Genomic DNA, 18868 nt, shown 5'->3' with positions numbered 1-18868 from the left:
AAAGCTGATATAAAAGTAAATGAAAAATAACAACCATTGCGATGAAAAGTGTACTTCATAAAACAAATGCTTAAAAAGCCACTTGCTCCAGCTGCAGCTTTTATGTATGGGGATCTCTCAGGCAATGTATGTGCTTACATAAGAAGCCTTTCACAACATTTACATTTAAACCAGTCATCATCTTATATGCAGATCATTTATTCATCCCATAAATCACTTTGGAGCTAAAAATGAAGATGAGGCTCTCTCTTTCCCAAAGAGTAGGTTGCTAAACAGCCTAATATGTTTGCAGCTGTTGTGAAGATGGGGATTCTCTGACAGTGATTTCGGAGGGGGGGGGTATTTTCTCATCCCTGTGATGTCTTTTACATTTTCTGACATGGATATTTCAGTTGCAAAATATATGTTGTGGCTATTCAGTAGATTTATGTTGAAAGAGAGGAAGGAAAGGAAAAAGAGGGAAGGGAGGGAAGGGAAGGGGAGGAAGGGAAGAAGGAAGGAAATTAATTCTTTCACTCCTAAAACAAAAGGAACACATACTGAGTCAATAAGGAGGGAATTCAGCTGCTACCTAGAAATAACTGGGAGGTGTGGGGGGAAAATGTCAGTGAATATTGATCCCTAAGAGCACAGGGAGCAGGAGCACTAAGCCAGACTGTGAGGAGGCAAACTTTGGAAAAGCAATTTGGAGACCATTCACAGCTGGCACTGAAGTTGGGGCCTCAGAAGTCTCTCTCACATGGATAAACAAGTGAGGAAGAGGCATCTGTTGCATTGTAGCTGCCAAGGTCACACCAGCAGGAGCAGGCAGAGGGGCAGAGAAAAGCCAGCAACAGGGTCTGTATTCCTTGCAGGGATAACACAGCATCAAGCAGTTGTGGCACTGCTCATCCCCTGCCTTTGAGATTGGGATGATGTATTAAAATGTATACGCTGACTCAAAAAAATAACCTCAGAGTGGATGAAAAGTAATGTTTTTGAACGGTAACTACTCCAATAGAAAAGTCTGACTGCCAATACACAAACTTGATCTTCAGGGTAGGCAAACCAAAGTGGGTGTGGAATCCAGAAGTGAGCAGGGCACAAGTACCTGCTGCGTTCCCCAGAGTCACACTCCAATTCAGGCAGGAAAGTGCTATGCAAAGCAGCTCTAGCTGTGCATGAAAGAGCAGACTTCTTCACAGCTTGCATGCCCGTGTTGTCTTATTTGTTTACCATGAACTGTGGGGTCCTGGAACTCGAGGCGGCAGCGAGAAATGGGAAGCAGCAGAATACTGTGCTTCAAATCAACCTATCATAAACATTTCAAACCACCTTCTCCTGCTCAAGATTTAAAAAAAAAAAAAGCAACTTAGTGAGGCTTTGGTAATAGACAAATAACAACAGCACCACAGGACTATTATGCAGACACACAAGTCGTTCTTGCAATGCCCATTGTCTCTGTGTCCCCTGCTGCCACACACCTGCTGTCTCAGATAGCAGGAGTTCTCATGCTTGTGGGAACATTTTGAAGTGTATCCCCTGTAGGAACATATATTCATGCAAATGACTAATTAATGGCATCGACTGAATAAACTGGATTTAATCTGTTAAATGAAAATAGCACACCAGATTGCTTTCTTAATGATTTTGGTCATGCGTAATGGCAATGTGATGTATTTTTAACTGTAACTATATTCATAATCTGTTATTGCCTCTAGTCCTTTCACAGAACCTTTGAAATCTGGAAAATCATCTGAGTGGTTCCCCAAGACAGAGAGGTCCTCAGTGGAGCCTCTGAAAATTCCTCTGGACATAGAGACTCTCCCATGACTAACCCTTGGTAGAACCAACACGATGGAGAGAACCAGAGAGGGGAAACAGTAGCAGGGCTGATGCAAAATAAAGCTAATTAGTGCATATCCTTAAAGGCCAAAGGTTTTCTTTTATAATAAAATTGGTTTTGGGATGCCCGTTGACAAACTGAGAAATTTTGCCAAAGCTGGGGATTAATTTGGAACAAGACTAAAGTGTTTTTTTGGTCTTCTAATAGGAACTATTATGAGAAGCAGTGCTGGGGATGGTGTGTAGGCAATAGAGATGCTCTGCAGCCTTTGTAGGAGTAGGGCTGATGTCAGCTGATCTCCCACTAAGTGTTTCCAATTCCAAATTCCAACTGGGGACGTTGCTGTGTAATAATGTGATATTAGTGTTGTCACCTTCTTGGACAGGGGCACGGCACAAACTGTGCTTTCAGAACAAAACAAAATTAAATTCTCCCTCTCCAAAGCTCATTCAGATGAGCACAGAACAGAAATCTCTGGAATGAACAGCCAGAATGTCTGCCTATTCCTGAAGCATCTAAAGCATAAACTCCTGTAAAAAGTGTTTCTAACCATGGGTTCACAGCTTTCTGTTCTTCTCTGGCATCTTCTGTGTGAGGAAGTCTTGACCTCCAGAGGGATCTGCAGAGGACACAGCCCCTTCTGACCCATTGCATCTGAGCCATGCAGGTGCAGAAGGAGAGGGGCTGTGCCATTGATTGTTGTGTGGATGAGATGTTGGCACTGAGGCTGAGGAGGGGTAGCTGGTCACCAGCACGCCCTGATACATCTTGGGACCATGGACATCTTGGTTTTTACAGACCCTTGCCTCTTGTTCCTCTTTGAATTTCTCTATGAAAATTTGAATGATGGTGCAGTAGGGCACCAAAGGTATTTTATTATTGCAAAGGTATTTTATCAGTATGCTGTTGGTCTTAGAAGAACATTGTTCAGGGAGACCTTCTCCCTCCATTGCTGCAGGAGCTGCCGGCCTTGTGTTCCACCCTGCTGCCTCCACACCTTGGAAAGCAGCATCAATGCACACTGAGCACTGTTCCCCTTACATCCTGTGGGCCAGTTTTGACCAACCTTTCAATGACTGAATGCTAAAATCCATGGCTGCAACATTTTTAAAGGCTTATCTCACCTTTCTCACAGTTGCCTGTGCTGGCAGAGTCTCTCTTCCTGAGCTGTCTTTAAAACATCAATTACCTATATAACTGTCCTAAAAACCTGTAGCCCTTACGCCTTTTCCTTTGTAAATACCTCTGAGTAGATTTTTCTCTTGCCATCTGCTTTCCTGGGCCTTGTATCCTTCCTGAACCAAGAGCAAATCAGGCAAACCAGCAAGTTTGTCAGGGAACTGCCAGCAAGTGTGAAGCTCAGAGTGGCTGGATGTGCAAAACCACATTATGTGGTGTGTTCTGCTGGAGGAAAGACATTACTGAACCCCAAATACTAACGGTACTAATGGCTTAGACCCCCCCCAAAATTTCAGATATGTAGTCTCCATGGGATCTGGTCATTATATGGAGAAGGGAGTACATTAGCAGACTGTTCAAATGTATGGTCAATCAAGCAGAATTAATTTCTACCCACTTTGCCCACTGGCTTCAACTCCCTTGATGTGGCAATGAAAGGGGAATAAATGAACCAGCGTGGTACAGCTAAAACCCCAGGTTTCAATGGAGCAGAAGGGTTCTGCATGCAATAACTGCTGCTGCTGCAGGCTTGTCACTGCTCTTAGTCTGTGCTCCCTGGAACAGATGTGTGCAGCTGGAGGGCTCACTGTGAGCACAGCCTGCTGTGGGGTCTGGCCTTTGTAACACACAGGGAACAGGAATGCTCTGCACTGACTCTTGAGATCCCATTGCTGCTTCCCAGGAAGGAGCTGATCTGTATCCAGACACCTCTACCCCCATGGAAGGGCAGAATCAAGGATGGCCTTGTACCCTGATCTGCTTAAAAAATGTTTGGGAGCAGTAACAAACTGCTCCTTTGCTATCCTGCGTTGCTGTAATGCTTCATCATAAAAAAGGGCTGCTGTGCTTTAGCTCCTAGGAGTTCACAAGTCTTTCTGGGGATGACAGTTTGAGCTTTTGTTCCACCTTATCCTCCAGAGCCATTGGAACATTAATTCCTCTTTGCAGTGTTCAAGGTTTTCAACGATCTTTGAGCAGGAAGAAGCTTTGTGGTGACTTTGTGAACTCCAAGGAGAATTTTAAGAATGATCCCAGACCACAATCTTGTTCCTGTCAGTCCCAGGAGAATGAAGCACTTTCCTTCTAACAGAAAATGCTCTAGGACATGTGTGACTAATTTGTTACAAGGTAATTAAAATTTATCTGTATTACTGCAGTGCTGCATGATTTTGTTGAAACAAGCACTCTGCTTGAAGAGGAGCTGAGAAGCTGGAACAGCTCCCTTCACCTGTCTCTGGTTCCTTCCTGATGGGAGGGAGGTGGCTGTCTGTCCCGCCGTGGGGCCTGAGGAGGTGATTATGAATGTGCATTTTGGTTAACAAGGAGAGCTGTCTGTGCTCAGAGTGGGCTCCTGGGCTGGCCCAGTGCTGGCACAGGGGGACCTGCATGGATTGATGGAGGATGTTCTTGATAAGGATGCAGTTTGTGTGGGCAGGGAGTGAGTCACATGGCATGGGCAGGGAGACAAACATACCCAGTTATGGGTAGCAGAGGTTGAAGAGCATGTTGCATATTTGACCCTGGCAAGTAGGAGCAGCCTGCTCCCTGTATCCTTGTGATTAGCTGGGATGCTGTGGAGAGGGAGGGATGGGAAGGTCATACTCCCAGGGTCCTTGTCTGCCAGTGCCTCCTGCCATGCCCCAAATGGGACTGTATGGGGCCCATCCTTTTGCCTGCTGGGTTTGACAGATACAGATTCTTGTCCTTTGATAGGGTTGTATTAATCTTTCATCAGTGATGACTCAGCCAAGCAACAGCGTTGGTACCCTAACATAGCTCAGAGGGCAGGAGGGACAGCCTCAGCCCTGCTAATGTGTGAGGAGATTATTCTCTGCCTGCAACTAATGAGCACTTCTGCATGGCAGTGGTCACTGCTTCCTCCTCCTGTCTCCCCAGGAGGTGCTGGGCAACCTCAGAACCCCTTTGATGAAGGCAGGAGGGTGACAGAGAGCTTGAGGATGTCACTGCCCCTGCTGCCACATCCTCAGGCAGTGAGCAGCTGGTGGCCATCTGAGGGGATGGGACACCCTGCCCTGCTCAGGGGTGATGAGGAGCTACCACCAGGCAGAGGGGTGAAGGCATTTCAGAAACCCTGGTAGCTGTGCCAAGCACTGGGAGATGCAGTCAGAACAGCAGCCTCCTAATGCATCCATGTAATGAGGCTCTGCCACGTGCATTTGCATAGCTAACTGCTGGACTAATCAGCCCAATTAACTTCTTATGTGTCCAACAGGCTTAGTGGGAAAAAATCTACATTGTAAGGAAGAGTGGCCATTTCCAGAAAAACAGTGAAAACTGTGTCTTAAGTTTTTAACTGTGAAAGAATTGAATCTGCATGGGGAGGGCACGCAGTGCCATTAAGTTCAGGGATTGCCAGTGTAGGTACTGAGGGGTCAGGGAGACAGTGAATGGCCCATGTTTTAAAAAGGGGTCTGTCTTGCAGAAATTTCCAGCATATATGGTGGGGGAGTGAAAAAAAAAAAGAAACCAACAAAAAAACAACCAACTAAACAACAAAAATCCCACAACCAAAAAAACCCCAAAACCAACACACCAATTCCAAATAGGGTTTTGTTTAATTTGAATTCCTCTTGGAAAGAAAAACAGCAGAATAGTGGAGGAAAACAAGCCTTCATTACCGCTCACAACAGGTAGAAGAGTAGACGAAGCCAATTGGAAAATTCAAACTGATCCACTTATATAAAATCTTGAAAACAATTCTGTTCTGATGGCTGGGGAAAAATGTATGAACAATAACCTCGCTATAAACACTTAGAAAATATTGTGACTTAAACTATGGGGACTAAAGAGATGGAATTGCAGTGTAAGCTAGGACTGTGTCAGAGTATAATCCAGCAAGAAATCAACACAGACTGTTAGATTTGAATGCAAATTATTGCTTCTTGTTAGCGAGGAGCTATTCACCTTTTTTATTTTATTTTAAATAAGCTGCTGCCTGGATTGTGGCACCTGGGAAAAGGCAAGGTTGTCCAGTTTCCTACCAGCACAATTCCTTGTTGCTGATCTTTTACGTCATGGCTCCTATGAACTCCTGTGAATGTAATGGTGAAAATGCAGAAACACTTAGGGAGTCTCAGTGGTGGCTTGGAGATCTCTTCAGGAAAACTTGGCCTACCGTTGATCTGTTCCTGAGCCAAAGATCAAAATTATCCCAGGTGTAAGGAGACATTGACTGTAGTGCTGTCGGTGAATGTGACCTTGTATAACAAATCCTTGCTGTAAAATCGAGGATCAAATGAGGCATAATTACTTCCCTGACAGATGAACACTCTGATGCTCCCTTTCCTCAGCAGACTCAGCAGAGATCCCAGTGCCACGTGAGTGAGAGAACATTGAGCTTTACACAGCACGGCAGCGCTGAGGACAGCTCTGGGCTCCGTATGGGTGGGAGGTGAGGATGGGAGAAGCAGCAATGTGGCATTTTCGTGTCACCCGGTGCTGGGGTGAGTGAGCGCTCGCCTCAGGCCCAAGCGAATCCCGAACAACCTCCGCGCTGCCCTAAATCTCTTCCAGCCGTGCGAGGGTCCCTCGGTGCTGCTCCGTGCCCACCCGAGTGACCCCGTGCCGGCAGCGAGCTGGGCTGGGAAGGCGCTGTGACAGCTCCGGTGTGCCGGAGAGATCCCAGCCATGGCAGGGAAGCTGCGGGAGCGAGCTCCAGCAGCGCGGAGCGGGGAACGCGTGCTCCTGTGTCACCCTGCAACGTGACCCGCACGGCAGCCACCACGGCACGGAGCACCGGGACACCGGGGACACCGACACACCGGGGACACCGAGGGGGCTGCGGGAGCCTGGGGACACCGAGGGGGCTGCGGGAGCCTGGGGACACGTTTCACCCTTCGGAGGGAGGGGGCAGCTCCCCGGAGAGCGTCGGTGCTCCCTGCGCCCCATCGCCGGGACCCTGCTTCCCTGGCAGAGCACTGCATCCTCCGGAGCCCCTGACACTGCTCTGCTTCAGAGCCGGAGCCTCCGCAAGTTGGGAGAGGGCAGGAGAGCCGGCCAGAAACTCCCCGTGTGCTCGGCAGCGGCTCCAGGGGGGAGCGGGGCTCCAGGGGGGAGCGGGATGGGGCAGCGGCTCCAGGGGGGATTGGGATGGGGCAGAGGTTCCATAGGGGGATGCAGGATAGGGCAGCGGCTCCAGAGGGGATCAGGATGGGGCAGAGGCCCCACAGGGGATCGGGATGGGGCAGAGGCCCCGCTCGCCCTGCCCCGGGAGGGGGACGGACGGACGGACGGACGGACGGACGGATGGATGGATGGATGGATGGATGGATGGATGGATGGATGGATGAGTGCCGGCCGTGCGGATCGCAGCGAGCCCGGTGCATGCGCAAGGCGCGGGCGGCCGCCGTGGAGGTGGGGAGGGAGCGAGGACCACATCGCTGCCTCCGGCTCCGAGCTGCCAGTTGCTGGTTGCCAAGCAGTTATCATTGTTTCTGTGACGATTGCAGAGGCTGTTGCTAATTGAAGAAGCCCCCACAGCATCCTTCTCTCTGCTTCTGCTTCTGCTTTTATTTTAGAGGCTCAAGGGGGAAGACAGCCAGACTAGTGCTTTTTTACATTGCGTTTTTATTTATTTCTTTTTGTGGGGGTGGGAAATTTCTCAGCTGGTGATTAAGTGATGGACTAGTTACTCATCCGTATCCCTTTAGTCTTCGTGTGTGTGTGTGTGTGCGTGTATGTCTGAACACACAGACGAGCTTACACACACACACACACAGAGTAAAATCCTGTTTGCCACTGCAGTGGGCACAAATAGGTGAGCATGACTACAGCCAAGGAGCAAAATGCATCAGGGAAACAAGCCCAACAGCAAGACCAGGTAAATGCCTATTTTCCTCGATTTCAAACATACAGATTTGCAATGTGTAGCTTTGTGTTTGTTGTATGATTATTATGACTTTTTTTAAAAAAAATCTTTTTGGCGTGTGTTCTTAAAATTGTCAACTGAGTCACCAGCCAGTGGCAGGAGGAAAGTGCTGTGTAGCTGGGTTCAAGGTCTGCTTTCTCGGTGTGTGTGGAGACTTGGGGGGAAGCTGAAATTCTGCTATTTTTAACAGCCTGTACCTCTTGCTGAAGGCTGTAGAGGTTTGTTCTGTAACTTGTTCCTTACATGTTGCTGGGAGGGGGGAGTATGTTGGGATGGAGGCCCCTTCTCACTGGAGGAAGGGGGCAAGGGTGTTTAAAAAACCTCTGTAGATACATATAAAATTGTAAAAGTGGGGATCAGCTTCTGACTTTGTCACCCACTTTCAGTGAATTTTTCTTGCCTGACATTGTCTTGGAGGGGCACTTCAGGGTACAGCGTGTGCCCAGGCTGTGCATGAGCAAGCAGGGATGGCATGGGGGGCAAAAAGCAGCTGCAAGTAGGTGAAACTCCTACTGGCTTTGGGGGAAATTGCTGTGCTCACAGCATATCTGAACTCAGTTAATTTATTTCTCTTGGTAGGTGCTTTATGTGTTTCTTTAGAGGTAGAAAGTTAAAGACTTCATTTTCTCTGTCAAACCTGTATTTTGGAGGATATTCCTCTCTGCCTGCACTTACCAGGATGGAATGGAGTCAAAACTTTCCCTGTCTATGAAGCAGCGGGTGGCAGAAAAAAAAAGGGCTGTATCCTCAGCTGTAAAGGACGGGCAGAGTTAAAAAGTGGTGGCATAAGGGAAAGTCTGGCTGCGATCTCGGAGCTCCAGCTGAGGCTGGTGAAGGTTCCTGGGCTCTGGGGGCACTGGCACATCAACATCTCCGTTCTCCTCATCCCCACCTTCCTCTCCCCATGCTCGGGCCATGCCCGGGGCACCGTGGTGGAGCCCAGATGCTCCAGTTCTCCAATTTTTCCTCATTTCCTTAAAACACTGGAAGTTTTCCACTTTACTCTTTGGTTAGGACAGCACAGGAGGATAATTTAAACAGCTCTCTCAGGGCACAAATTAATTCTTAAAATAGTTCTTCCTGGTGTGATAGGCTGAGAGCCTCACATATTGTTTTTCTTTTTTTTTCCTGGTACAGTGTTTTAGGGAAGGGAAGAGCATGGAAGACACTAAGCACCATAAATAGGATCATATAATCTGCATTTTCAGGGTGACATTATACCAATGACCAAAGCAGGCAGGCTCAATGGTTCAGAGAAAACAAGAAGAAAATAACTTTGATTTTTGGGGTTAAGAACCTATGGCTTCATCTAACCCTGAAAGTGTTGGACTTTTCTTGTCTCTTCAATGCTTTTGGAATATGTATTTTTGTCACTGTTTGCTGCAGGTTAAAAGTCTACCTGTGTTTCTGAGAGGCAGGGGTTTATAAGTGCCTTTTCTGAACAAAGAGGGCTGTGGGGCTGTCCCTTCCTCCTTCTTAAAGCTGTGTAAAAGTGTTGGGTTTTTTTAGCCAAGAAGTATATATTGCCTTTTTATAAAGCAGATGTGGTTTTGTTTCAAGTAGTGTTGCCTGCCTAATGCCATTTTTCTGTTGGCATGCCATGTCTTTGCTACTTTGGTCTTCCTGCATGAAGTACAAAATGCTCAGAATAGGTCTTTAGTATATGCAGGATCTTGATTGAGGATATTCTATAACTGGCTGAATTGCAATTATACCCATATGGTACACTTAAATATTCTGGAAATACGTGCTCTCTCAGCTCTGCCCTAGCATGAGCATGAAATAGAAATATCAAGAATATATAAATATCAATCATATTGATGAATATTAATGTCTGAGTCTGTGAGCAACTTTGCTCACTCCCATCATTTCCTTTATTGTTTTCACAATACATTATTAGTAAAATGGCTCGACAGCGGGGGTTTGAATCCAATCTCTGTCTATTGATTTGAGTGCACTTTTATCTTCCAGCACCAAAAGCAGATCTAAACCCTTATTTTATCTAAAACTGTTCATAACTGAAAAAAGGCCCTATTCAAATTCTATTTCTAGCTGAAATCTATTTCCAGGCTTATGCATATCAAGAATTACTGAGATTTTTTTTTTCCTTGCTTAAAAGTGATCAAGAAACTGAAAAATGTAGCTTGGAGAAAAATTGAAGGCGAAGTGCTGGTCTGGCTGTAGAGGACTGAATCTTTTTCAGTAGCAGCTGCTGCTGTCGTAAGAGATTTTGACCATCCCTTTTCTGTGTTCCTTGCTGTGACATTCCCTGGATCCAGAGGCAAGCAAGTGTCACAGTTGGCTTAAATCTGTGCTGTGTCCTACCATACTAACCCAAACAGAAGCTGGCCATGAAAAGACATTGCAGGAACAGGGTGGGGAAAGTTTGAAAACATCTGCAGAAGCTTTGCAGGCTGTAAATTTAAAAATCTACTTTAGGCTCATATGTCTATATGCAAATGAAGTCATGTTCTGTCTTACAATTTACAAAAAAGATAATAATTAGAAAATGATTGGGATGTGGAGATAAGCAAAGCAGTGCTTTAGCTGCTGAAGGCAGACAATCCCTTTCTTCCCTAGGTAATTAAAAATGTTTCTATACAATTTATTTCTGATAAGCAATGCTGCTCACTTCCATGCCAGTTAAACTGCTCAGAATTCCAATCATTTATCTCCTTGCTTATCTGTCTCATGGGTCTGAACTCCAAGTCTTTTGGACATCATGTACAGAAAACATTCTGTAGGTGATAAGTAATGCTGTCTGTTACTGTCAAGTTGTGATTGCTTGATCAAGATGTGAGCTGGACGTGGTTGCCTCTGTGCACTTGGCTGCTCCTGACACAGCTGTGGGTTCTTGTTGGGAGGCTGGAGTTGGGCACCGTGCAGTGCACATTATCACTCTTGGCTTTCTGCTACACCCAGTGCTCAGAAATCCGTGGCAAAGCATGCAGGCACTGATAGACTCGGGATCTGGCTCAAGAGGACTAGAGAATCTTGTTGTCCCCCTCGGGGTTTGTAAGCTGGATGTGTGGATATGCCATTAAAACACTTTTCCATTAAAATGGGGAGGAAAATAGCAACAGCAGGTCAAGTACTCTGCCAACGCTTTAGCTATTTACACAGGCTGAAGAACTCTGTGTTTTAACATAAGCCTGTAAATTTGTTATCTTCGTTTAGCCCAATTCTTGCTACTTTTAATGGCCTTTGGGATTGCAAATAGCTCTGCAGTCATATATAAAGATAAGGAGGCTGATTTTTTAATGAAAATGTGATAACAGGCATAATGCTAAAATGAGACTTTTAAATATTTTAAAAAGTGAGTCAGCATATCAAGTATAACAGGATCACAGATCCTCAAAGAACAGTTTTTATAAAACATGTTTAAAGGGTTGATTGGTTAATTGGGTATTGGAAGACTGAGGATAAGGATTGTTCTCATTTCTCTTGCTGTGTAGAGAAGAACTGTCATGGGCTTATTGGGGAAAAAGATCCTGTTCTGAAATGTGCTCATGTCCTAGACAAGGTTGCTAATGACTGCATGGAACTCCATGTAAAATACCAAAAAATAAGTGAGGAGACAAAATAGCTTGAGGGCTGCCTTATTGAAGTGGGCTCCGTGGAGGAGTGGAATCAGATCAATAGAACAGTTCTGCCTATTAGCTGTCATTAAGGTAATCAATTCTGAATTTTACAGAGCAGCTGGAATTCCAAATAAGAGGTGTGGTGTCTTCAAGTGGAAAGAGAACACATTTTACTTGGAAAACCTAGGCCAGACTCAGGAATAAAATGATGGAAAGATTAATATTTCATGCTGCTAATGTTCCCTTGCCACTCTACCTCACAGAAATAGCCTGTAGTATCCTGAAGAGTGAGTACAGTTGGAGTATCTAATATACTATGCTGAAATGTGCCTCTACTTGTGTAACTTTATCCAAATAAGAAAACAATTGTGCACTTCAGCCACATTATGCAGACATGCCCCCTGAATTGTTTTAATTCAGGTAATTCTGTGATTTCTGTAGCAGAGGATGTCAATCCCTGTGTGCCCTGCTCTCTTCCTGCAAGGTCATAGATATTTATCACTGTGAGCTGAGTCCTGTGCTGTTACTTCGTTCCCAGAGTAGAATAAAATAAAAAAAAATATGGATGTGCTCACATTAGGAAATAGTGTGGACCCACCCTGTGAGAGTCAGAGAGACATTACTGAGGTCCCAAACACATATTTTTGCTTGGGGGATTATTTCAAACGAATTCCAGACTGGCATGCATGTTCTTTAGTAGCTGTTCAGCATCTTCTCTCTGAGCATCATCTGAAAGGAAGCCAGTTTCTATACTCTGAGTCTACTATAAAATGTGAGTGAGAGCATGGTAGATGCATACAACTGAGAGATTTGGTCAGTAGTGCAGTTCTGAAATGAAAAAAAGGACTAGAAGTCAAACAAATGTAACTTCATTTGAGCTACATTCCTGTATCCCGATATTCATACATATTTTTTTTTATATACATATGTATATTTTTTTTCTCTGAGGTGTGACTTAAAATCATTCCAGATCTTCTCTGCTCACTTGGCTGCTGTCCAGAAAATCACTGCCCCTGGGTACCAAATGTCTTGGTTGGTTCTACATGCTTTGCATGAAAGAATGCAATGATCCTGATTCTCTGTGGCAACAAAGCCTCCCTCCACCACATAGCAATACAAATTATGCCCAAAGAGTGCAGGATCTCTTCACATTGTAAACAGGCAGTGGTGTACAGCAGGTTCAGGCATGAATTATAAGTTGTGAATTTTATCTCTTGAAACAGGGAAGGGACTTTGCCCTTTTATTTGTCAATATATTTCTGTTGTATGCTAGATTACAAAGAGCCACTGCTAAATCCTGTCTCTTTTTTAGCAAGGTTTGAAGTTCCATATTGTAGCTGAATGTTTGTAAGCAGATTGAGCTGTGAATTCACAAGAAAGCTCTGATTCACAGAGCCATTATCTGGCACAGTCAGACTCCCCACTGCAGCATCCCAGTGGCACAGAATCCATGCAGAGGAATGGAACAGCACCATGAAATACCTCTGAGGTGCCCAGATCCAGCACTGGGCTGAAAGGAGCCTGGCCTGGAGCCATTGAACAGGTGTGAGTGAGTCTCCTGGGAGATGAGCTAATTTAGTGTGTTATCTCAGTGACTTGTGATAGCAGAGCTCCTACGTTCCTGGCTGGAGCTGAAACTGTCATATCCCAAAGGTGAAGCCCTGCCTGTGAGAATCCCTCATTCTCGTTGCAATATTCTGGCTCAGGTTATTACAGCTGTGCAGAAATCAGGGGCAGTGTCCACTTTGGGAAGGTGTCTGCCAAAGAGAAGGGAAAGGAGAAAGCATTGGTTTGAATAGAAAACAGGTTTATTTAGTTTTAATGGAACTGTTTAATATTTGCCATTTGAGGGCATAACTTTTTAAAAAATAAAATTCTTCCATTTTTTTTCCTTGATAGCAACTCTTTAAATTACATGTCTTATTGTAGGCCCAACACAGCCTTTCTCCAGGAATGGTAGGGAACATTTGTTCATTCTGTTAATGGTATCTGATCTATTCCTCAAGAGATTAAATTTCTGTAATAACGCTCCTGAGAACACTGTATTCAGGAACATGGAATTGCATCAAACTGGCAGTCTTTTCTAGCTATTAATTTGCCACAAGGAATGCAGTCAGCTAAGAGAAGGGGAGGGGGAGACAGAGGTGGAAAGGAGCATGTTTGGTGTAAAACTGGAGTCTCAAAAAGAAGAGACTGCAGAAAAGCCTTTTCAGTATCCAGTGCTGAAATGGAAATGCTTCTGCCTCTAAAGCTCATACATTTCTACAGGATGCTGCTTGGGATTGTGTAAACTTTACCTGCTCTTTATACCTGGACCAAGTGGGATCTGCTCTGTCCTTGGTACAGTTCTCCCTCCATTCCTGGCAGAGGTGACTTGTGTTGCATTCTTTCCCATTAAATCTTTTTGTGCTGTTGGATAAGGGCAGAATAATCTGTCTCTGAAGTTCACCAGCTATCTGGGGTCATGAGGGTGTGTTTGAATGCCATGAGGCTCTTACAGATTTCAATGTGTCATTCCAGTTGTGGTCCATTAGCAGTGCTGTGCATTGCTACAGGCATTTCATGAGCAGTGCTTGTACCTGCTTTCAGTTCTTATGCCTTTAATGCTGCTGCTTTGTGATCTTTATCAGGCATTAAGTTGTGGTGAATCATGGTCACTTTGGATGATGTGAGAGAAGGCAGCACTTTTAAAATTATGTAGAGTACAGTAATGTCTATTTTTTAACATAATATATTCTGTATGTTTTACGTTCACATTTTTTGACCTTTTGTCTGGTTTTTGGGTTTTTTTTCCTTTCATCTTTTCTTTCACCTTTCTGTTCTGCCCACTCTGATTCTGAAGTGGAATATAAGTAAATGAAACAGAGAGAGTGCCAGCAGCAATGGACCAGGAAAGCTGTGCACACTTCTTCAAAGTGCAGATGTGAAGAACTAACTGTGAGAGGACTGCATTCAGCAAGTTTGAAACCTTTGTCAAACATAAATTTGGAGAGTGACCTGTATTTGAAATCAGTGAAGGTGGTCAAGAATGGAAAGACAAGTTAATATGAATTTCTGATTTAATGACAAATTTTGAGTGGGATTATTGGTTGGCTTTGATTGACAATTCGGTGGTGGAGTATGGAACTTAACCTTTCTTGTATGCAGACATCCACTGTGGCTTTGAGTGTTGGGTCCTTAGTGGTAGTCAGCAGTTTCTCTCCTGCTGAGATAGTCCATGTTGCCTAAAATTGGGGAGAAATAAATATCTGGAAGTGTCCTAGGGACAGGTATGTGAATTATGGAGTTCTGAGATACTGTAGTAACTCAGGCTGTACAGGTACGTGAGGTATCAGAGAGATGCACTCCTTGATGTTTGGAGAACGTAGGGAAAGGGTCACAGGAGAAAACCTGGAAGTTAAAACTTATTCTGAAGGTTTAGATATGAATAAGAATTTCAGCAGAAAAATATCAAGATAGAGGTAGATGCTGTCAGGACTTGAGGTAGTTATAAGCAAACTTGCAAATGAGAGAGAGATAATGCCCAGAATCCAAGGATTGTATCTGATTCTAAGATTTTGGGAACTTGAAGCAATTTTATACTTTAAGATGGAGATGCATCTTCCAGCTCTCCATTGCATAATACAGAGACCTTTTCCGAGAAGGAGTAACTTATATTTTTTTTCAGTAGAAGTACTGCAGTACAATTAGGAGCCAGAGACGTTAGACGCAGATGAGGGGATGATGAGCCAGGGATATGCATGGTCACAGGTTAAAGCAGGACCTTTCAGAAATGGAAGCTGAAGTTTGGTGCTGGGCAGGCTGATGGAGAGCATCTTCCTGAAAGTCAGGATGAGGGGGTGAGCCAAGGCTGAAGCCCAGGATCTGGTACTTGTAGACAGAAAGCCCTGAAAAAAGTTGTGGAAGTTGCTGGAAGCTCTTAAGTGTTATGGCAGTGGAGAGAACATAAATACTTCCCACCTCCATTAGTGAAAATCCTTCACTATATAAAATCCTTTACTATGTAAAATTTAGGAAACTTCTGATCTTCAGAGGTCCCTTCCAACTGTAACTTTTCTGTGATCCATGAGAGAGGAGATGGTGAGTGGGCTAGAGAGTGACTATTAACTCTCTGGACTAGTTCTGGGAACAACGGGAGAAGTAGGCTTGGATTTGGTGGTGAAAGATGCTTGTGGAGGAAGGAGCTTCAGGCACCTGTTCACCTGCCTGCCTTGAGCAAAGCAGCCCAGAGGGGTTTATTTTTGCCAGCTCTCAGATACCCTGATCCCCTTCAGAAACACCCTGCCTTCAAAATAAGTACCTAAATAGCACAGTAACCAGAGACATGGCCTGCTTTTCTGTATGGGGGAGTATGGTGAGGGAAAGGCAGCAGCTGTCTTTGCCAGGGAAAAAAATTCCCAAAACAACAAGAGGAAGAAAATTGTTTAGGTCTCCCTCTTGCTCAGGGAAAGGGTTCTGCTTCTCTCATTTTCCCTTGTACTCCCCATCCCTGAGTGCCCTGATTGCCTCTGCCCTTCCTGCTTCTGGACTGAAGCTTTTTGTTGAGAGACAACCTGTGTGCTGTCTGCATGATAAATGGTCAGTGGCAGGCAATCTAGGGCTATTACTATTATGAGATAGTGTTTTGTGAAAGAAACCGCAGGTGAAAAGTGCAGATAGACCATCGTTTCTCAGAGAGGGTTTTGTCCCAGACTGCTGAACAACATCTGCTCACAGAGGCAGAGCAGGAGCTCTGCTTTGGGATCTTGTCTTGTCAAGTGGCCCTGCAGTGCCACCACCGTGGCCGTGCTCCGGGCTAGTGGCCTTGGCAGGAGAGGCTGCTGAAAGGAAGGCACAACCTCCCTGCTTTGCTGCTGAGTCGGGAGCCCTGTTGGAAGGGCTCCCTTCTCAAACAACCACCTTAGAAAAGCTGAAATGCAGATGATTATGGCAGAGGATGGAGCAGTTTTGTTAGAGCTGGCATGGAGAAGAGTCAGTGGTGGGATCCTGGTGAGGCACCAAGGGAGCAGGAGCATGCAGACATCATCTCTCTGCTCTCCCTCAGACTTTTATGTGTCCCTTTCAGCCCTCTGCTGGGCATCCAGCACCCATCCCAGGGTGCCAAAGCCTCCTGCCCTCACTGCACAAGTAATAAATGCACAAGTCTGAGCTGAGCAGGGAACCAAGCCCTGAGTGTGCCCATGGTGAAGGAGAGTGAGAAAGACTGAGGCAAACACAAAGAGTTAAGCTGAGCTTACAATTTAAAAGAACATGCAAAAAGCCATTAGAAAGGGTAAAAGGATAACTTTGAATGAACTAACGAAAACAAGAAGATCTGGAGGCTGAATTGTTTTGGGGTTTTTTTAACCCTTTAGCTTACATCCTTTTTTGATCTGAAAACAAATGGCTGTTCCTTTTATTGTTTATAACATCATAAGACATAAAAAAAAGAAAACTTTACATAAAATTTCACAATGCTTTGGCTAAAGTAGTTTCTATTGCTGCTTAACTGCTGAAGAGCTTGAAATTGGAGAGATAATAAGGCTTCATCTGAAGCAATTAGTCTGCAGTTTTTGACTCCATTACCTTCAGTTATGTCTGTAGCCAAAGAGTTACATGCAGATATTTAAGACTTAGTTGTAGTAAGATATTGTCAAAAGTGAAATCACAACTTAGACTTTAATTTATTGTTAGTTTAGACTGTCAGAGATACTGTAATAAACATATAATAGCATATTATGTGGCATGCATTTTGGGTCATTAATTTAGCTTAATCACACACTGTGACCAGCCTCTCAACTGTTTTTGTGTCGGGTTTAAAGGGGTCTGATACTTAATCTTAATGTGGTTGTAGGAATTAACAAATGGTACATTAAGTTGTAACTGCACTGAGGTGTGCTGAGAGCCTCATACTTGCATGCTTTTGTTTTCATGGCCAGGAGCAAACAGGTTATTTTCAACTTGCAGCGTTTTGTGCCTGCTGATAGAAAGAAATTCAAGGATGGGTAGAAAAAACATATTTCAACTTAGCCCGTATTAACTGAAAGAGGCATGGAATGATACATGGAAAAGCAGATGATATAGCTTGAGGGATGTAGTAAGGAGAAACTTCATGGTTGTTATTATTCTGAGATACGGTGGTGTTAGAGAGAAAAAAAGTAATTGATCAAGGTGGGTAAGCATTATGAAACTTCTTTTTTTTACTACCTAAATTTGAGATTCTGCAGATGTCATTGCAGTGAGTGTAGTACGCTTTGTCTAGTCCTCAAAGCAGGAAATTCGTTTCTCAACTTTGCTTCTTCTTAAGAATCCCTGGCACATCACAGTTTAGTTGATTCTAATATACTAACAACCTTCCTTTTTCTAATTTTCATGTCCCAATATCTGTGATTTAAAAGTTAATTTACAAACGTTGCTGAGAATGCTGATCCATTGAATCTAACAAGGATTTGAGATTAATCTTTGTAAGCTTAATAATTGGAGGGTGCAGTTGCATTAAACTGATTTATTTTCCATGGTGTTCTCCTCATAAGGTACAACAGATGGTTTTATGTGGACTATATTGGTGGTTGACTTTGCCATTGCAAGTCATGGTATAATTAGAAGTTTTATTCCAAGAAGCTAAACAAGCCAGATAAGGAGCAGTTATAAAAATATGGGACAGAAAAATCTTCAGAGAAATGGATTGAAGCAGCCCTGGAAAGTACTTAGCACATAAAGTTTGTGCATTAGGGAGATTATATTGCTTGGGGAATGTTTTGACTTTGTTGCTGAGGGCTGGTCAGTGCTCAGTTTTCCAAATCAGTATCTCTTGGCAGGACCAGCTTACCTCAGTTACTACTCCTCTGCTTGAGAAATGGTTCCTTCCCACCTTTGAGAGAGATGATAACTAATAGATGATGTCTTTTTTTGGTTTTGTGCCTTGTTTATAAACTGGACCTTCCAAAGCCCTTCTGGGAGATTACAGGACTGAGTTGTGTATGAGGCATCTTTCACTCAAACATGTTGAGGAATTCAGTGTTGATACTGGGCTGTATGATGACAGAGCACCCCTGTGGAAAACAGAACTTTAAGGAGTTCTGGAAAGTGTATGTATCTGAAATTTGAGATCTGAGAATAAATCTGCTGACTTCATCAAGGCATGAGCTGGCCTCTGTATACTGCCTTTCACTATCTTGAATACCCTTATGAAGGAAATGGAGGCTTTTAATCTACAAGAGCAACAAACTTGTAAACTGACAGACTTATTTCAGCTGGCTCATTTTGTTTTCATGTGGCTTTTATTATAGAAATACATGATATTATAAACAGTTCTCTGTACTGTTCTATCATGTTGTAGAGAAGTGCTTCTTCCAGAAATCAGATTTCTCTTAGGTTCTCAGAGCTGTGAAAATCTGATGGAGCTCTGTTTGAGAA

At 44.2% G+C, this 18868-nt stretch overlaps 1 protein-coding gene across 4 annotated transcripts in view; it reads left to right on the top strand.

The window, feature by feature from the left end:
- Positions 1 to 18868, top strand: part of DPP6 (dipeptidyl peptidase like 6) — a 534726-nt gene that overhangs the window by 283633 nt on the left and 232225 nt on the right. The window contains exon 1 of one of the 4 annotated variants that reach the window (XM_088054732.1): positions 7475 to 7844. The exons of the other annotated variants lie outside the window; for them this stretch is intronic. Within the exon in view, the coding sequence (XP_087910858.1) occupies positions 7788 to 7844 (57 nt within the window). The 5' untranslated portion in view covers positions 7475 to 7787. Of the gene's footprint in view, positions 1 to 7474; positions 7845 to 18868 lie in introns of those variants that run through there. 4 annotated transcript variants of the gene reach the window in all.

This window comes from Pseudopodoces humilis, chromosome 1, assembly GCF_049639895.1.
Source record: "Pseudopodoces humilis isolate 2021_Gansu_Grassland_sample_001 chromosome 1, ASM4963989v1, whole genome shotgun sequence".
NCBI classification, from domain to species: Eukaryota; Metazoa; Chordata; class Aves; order Passeriformes; family Paridae; genus Pseudopodoces; species Pseudopodoces humilis.
Note: the sequence above shows the minus strand (reverse complement) of the source record. Positions and strands in the feature narration are given on the sequence as shown.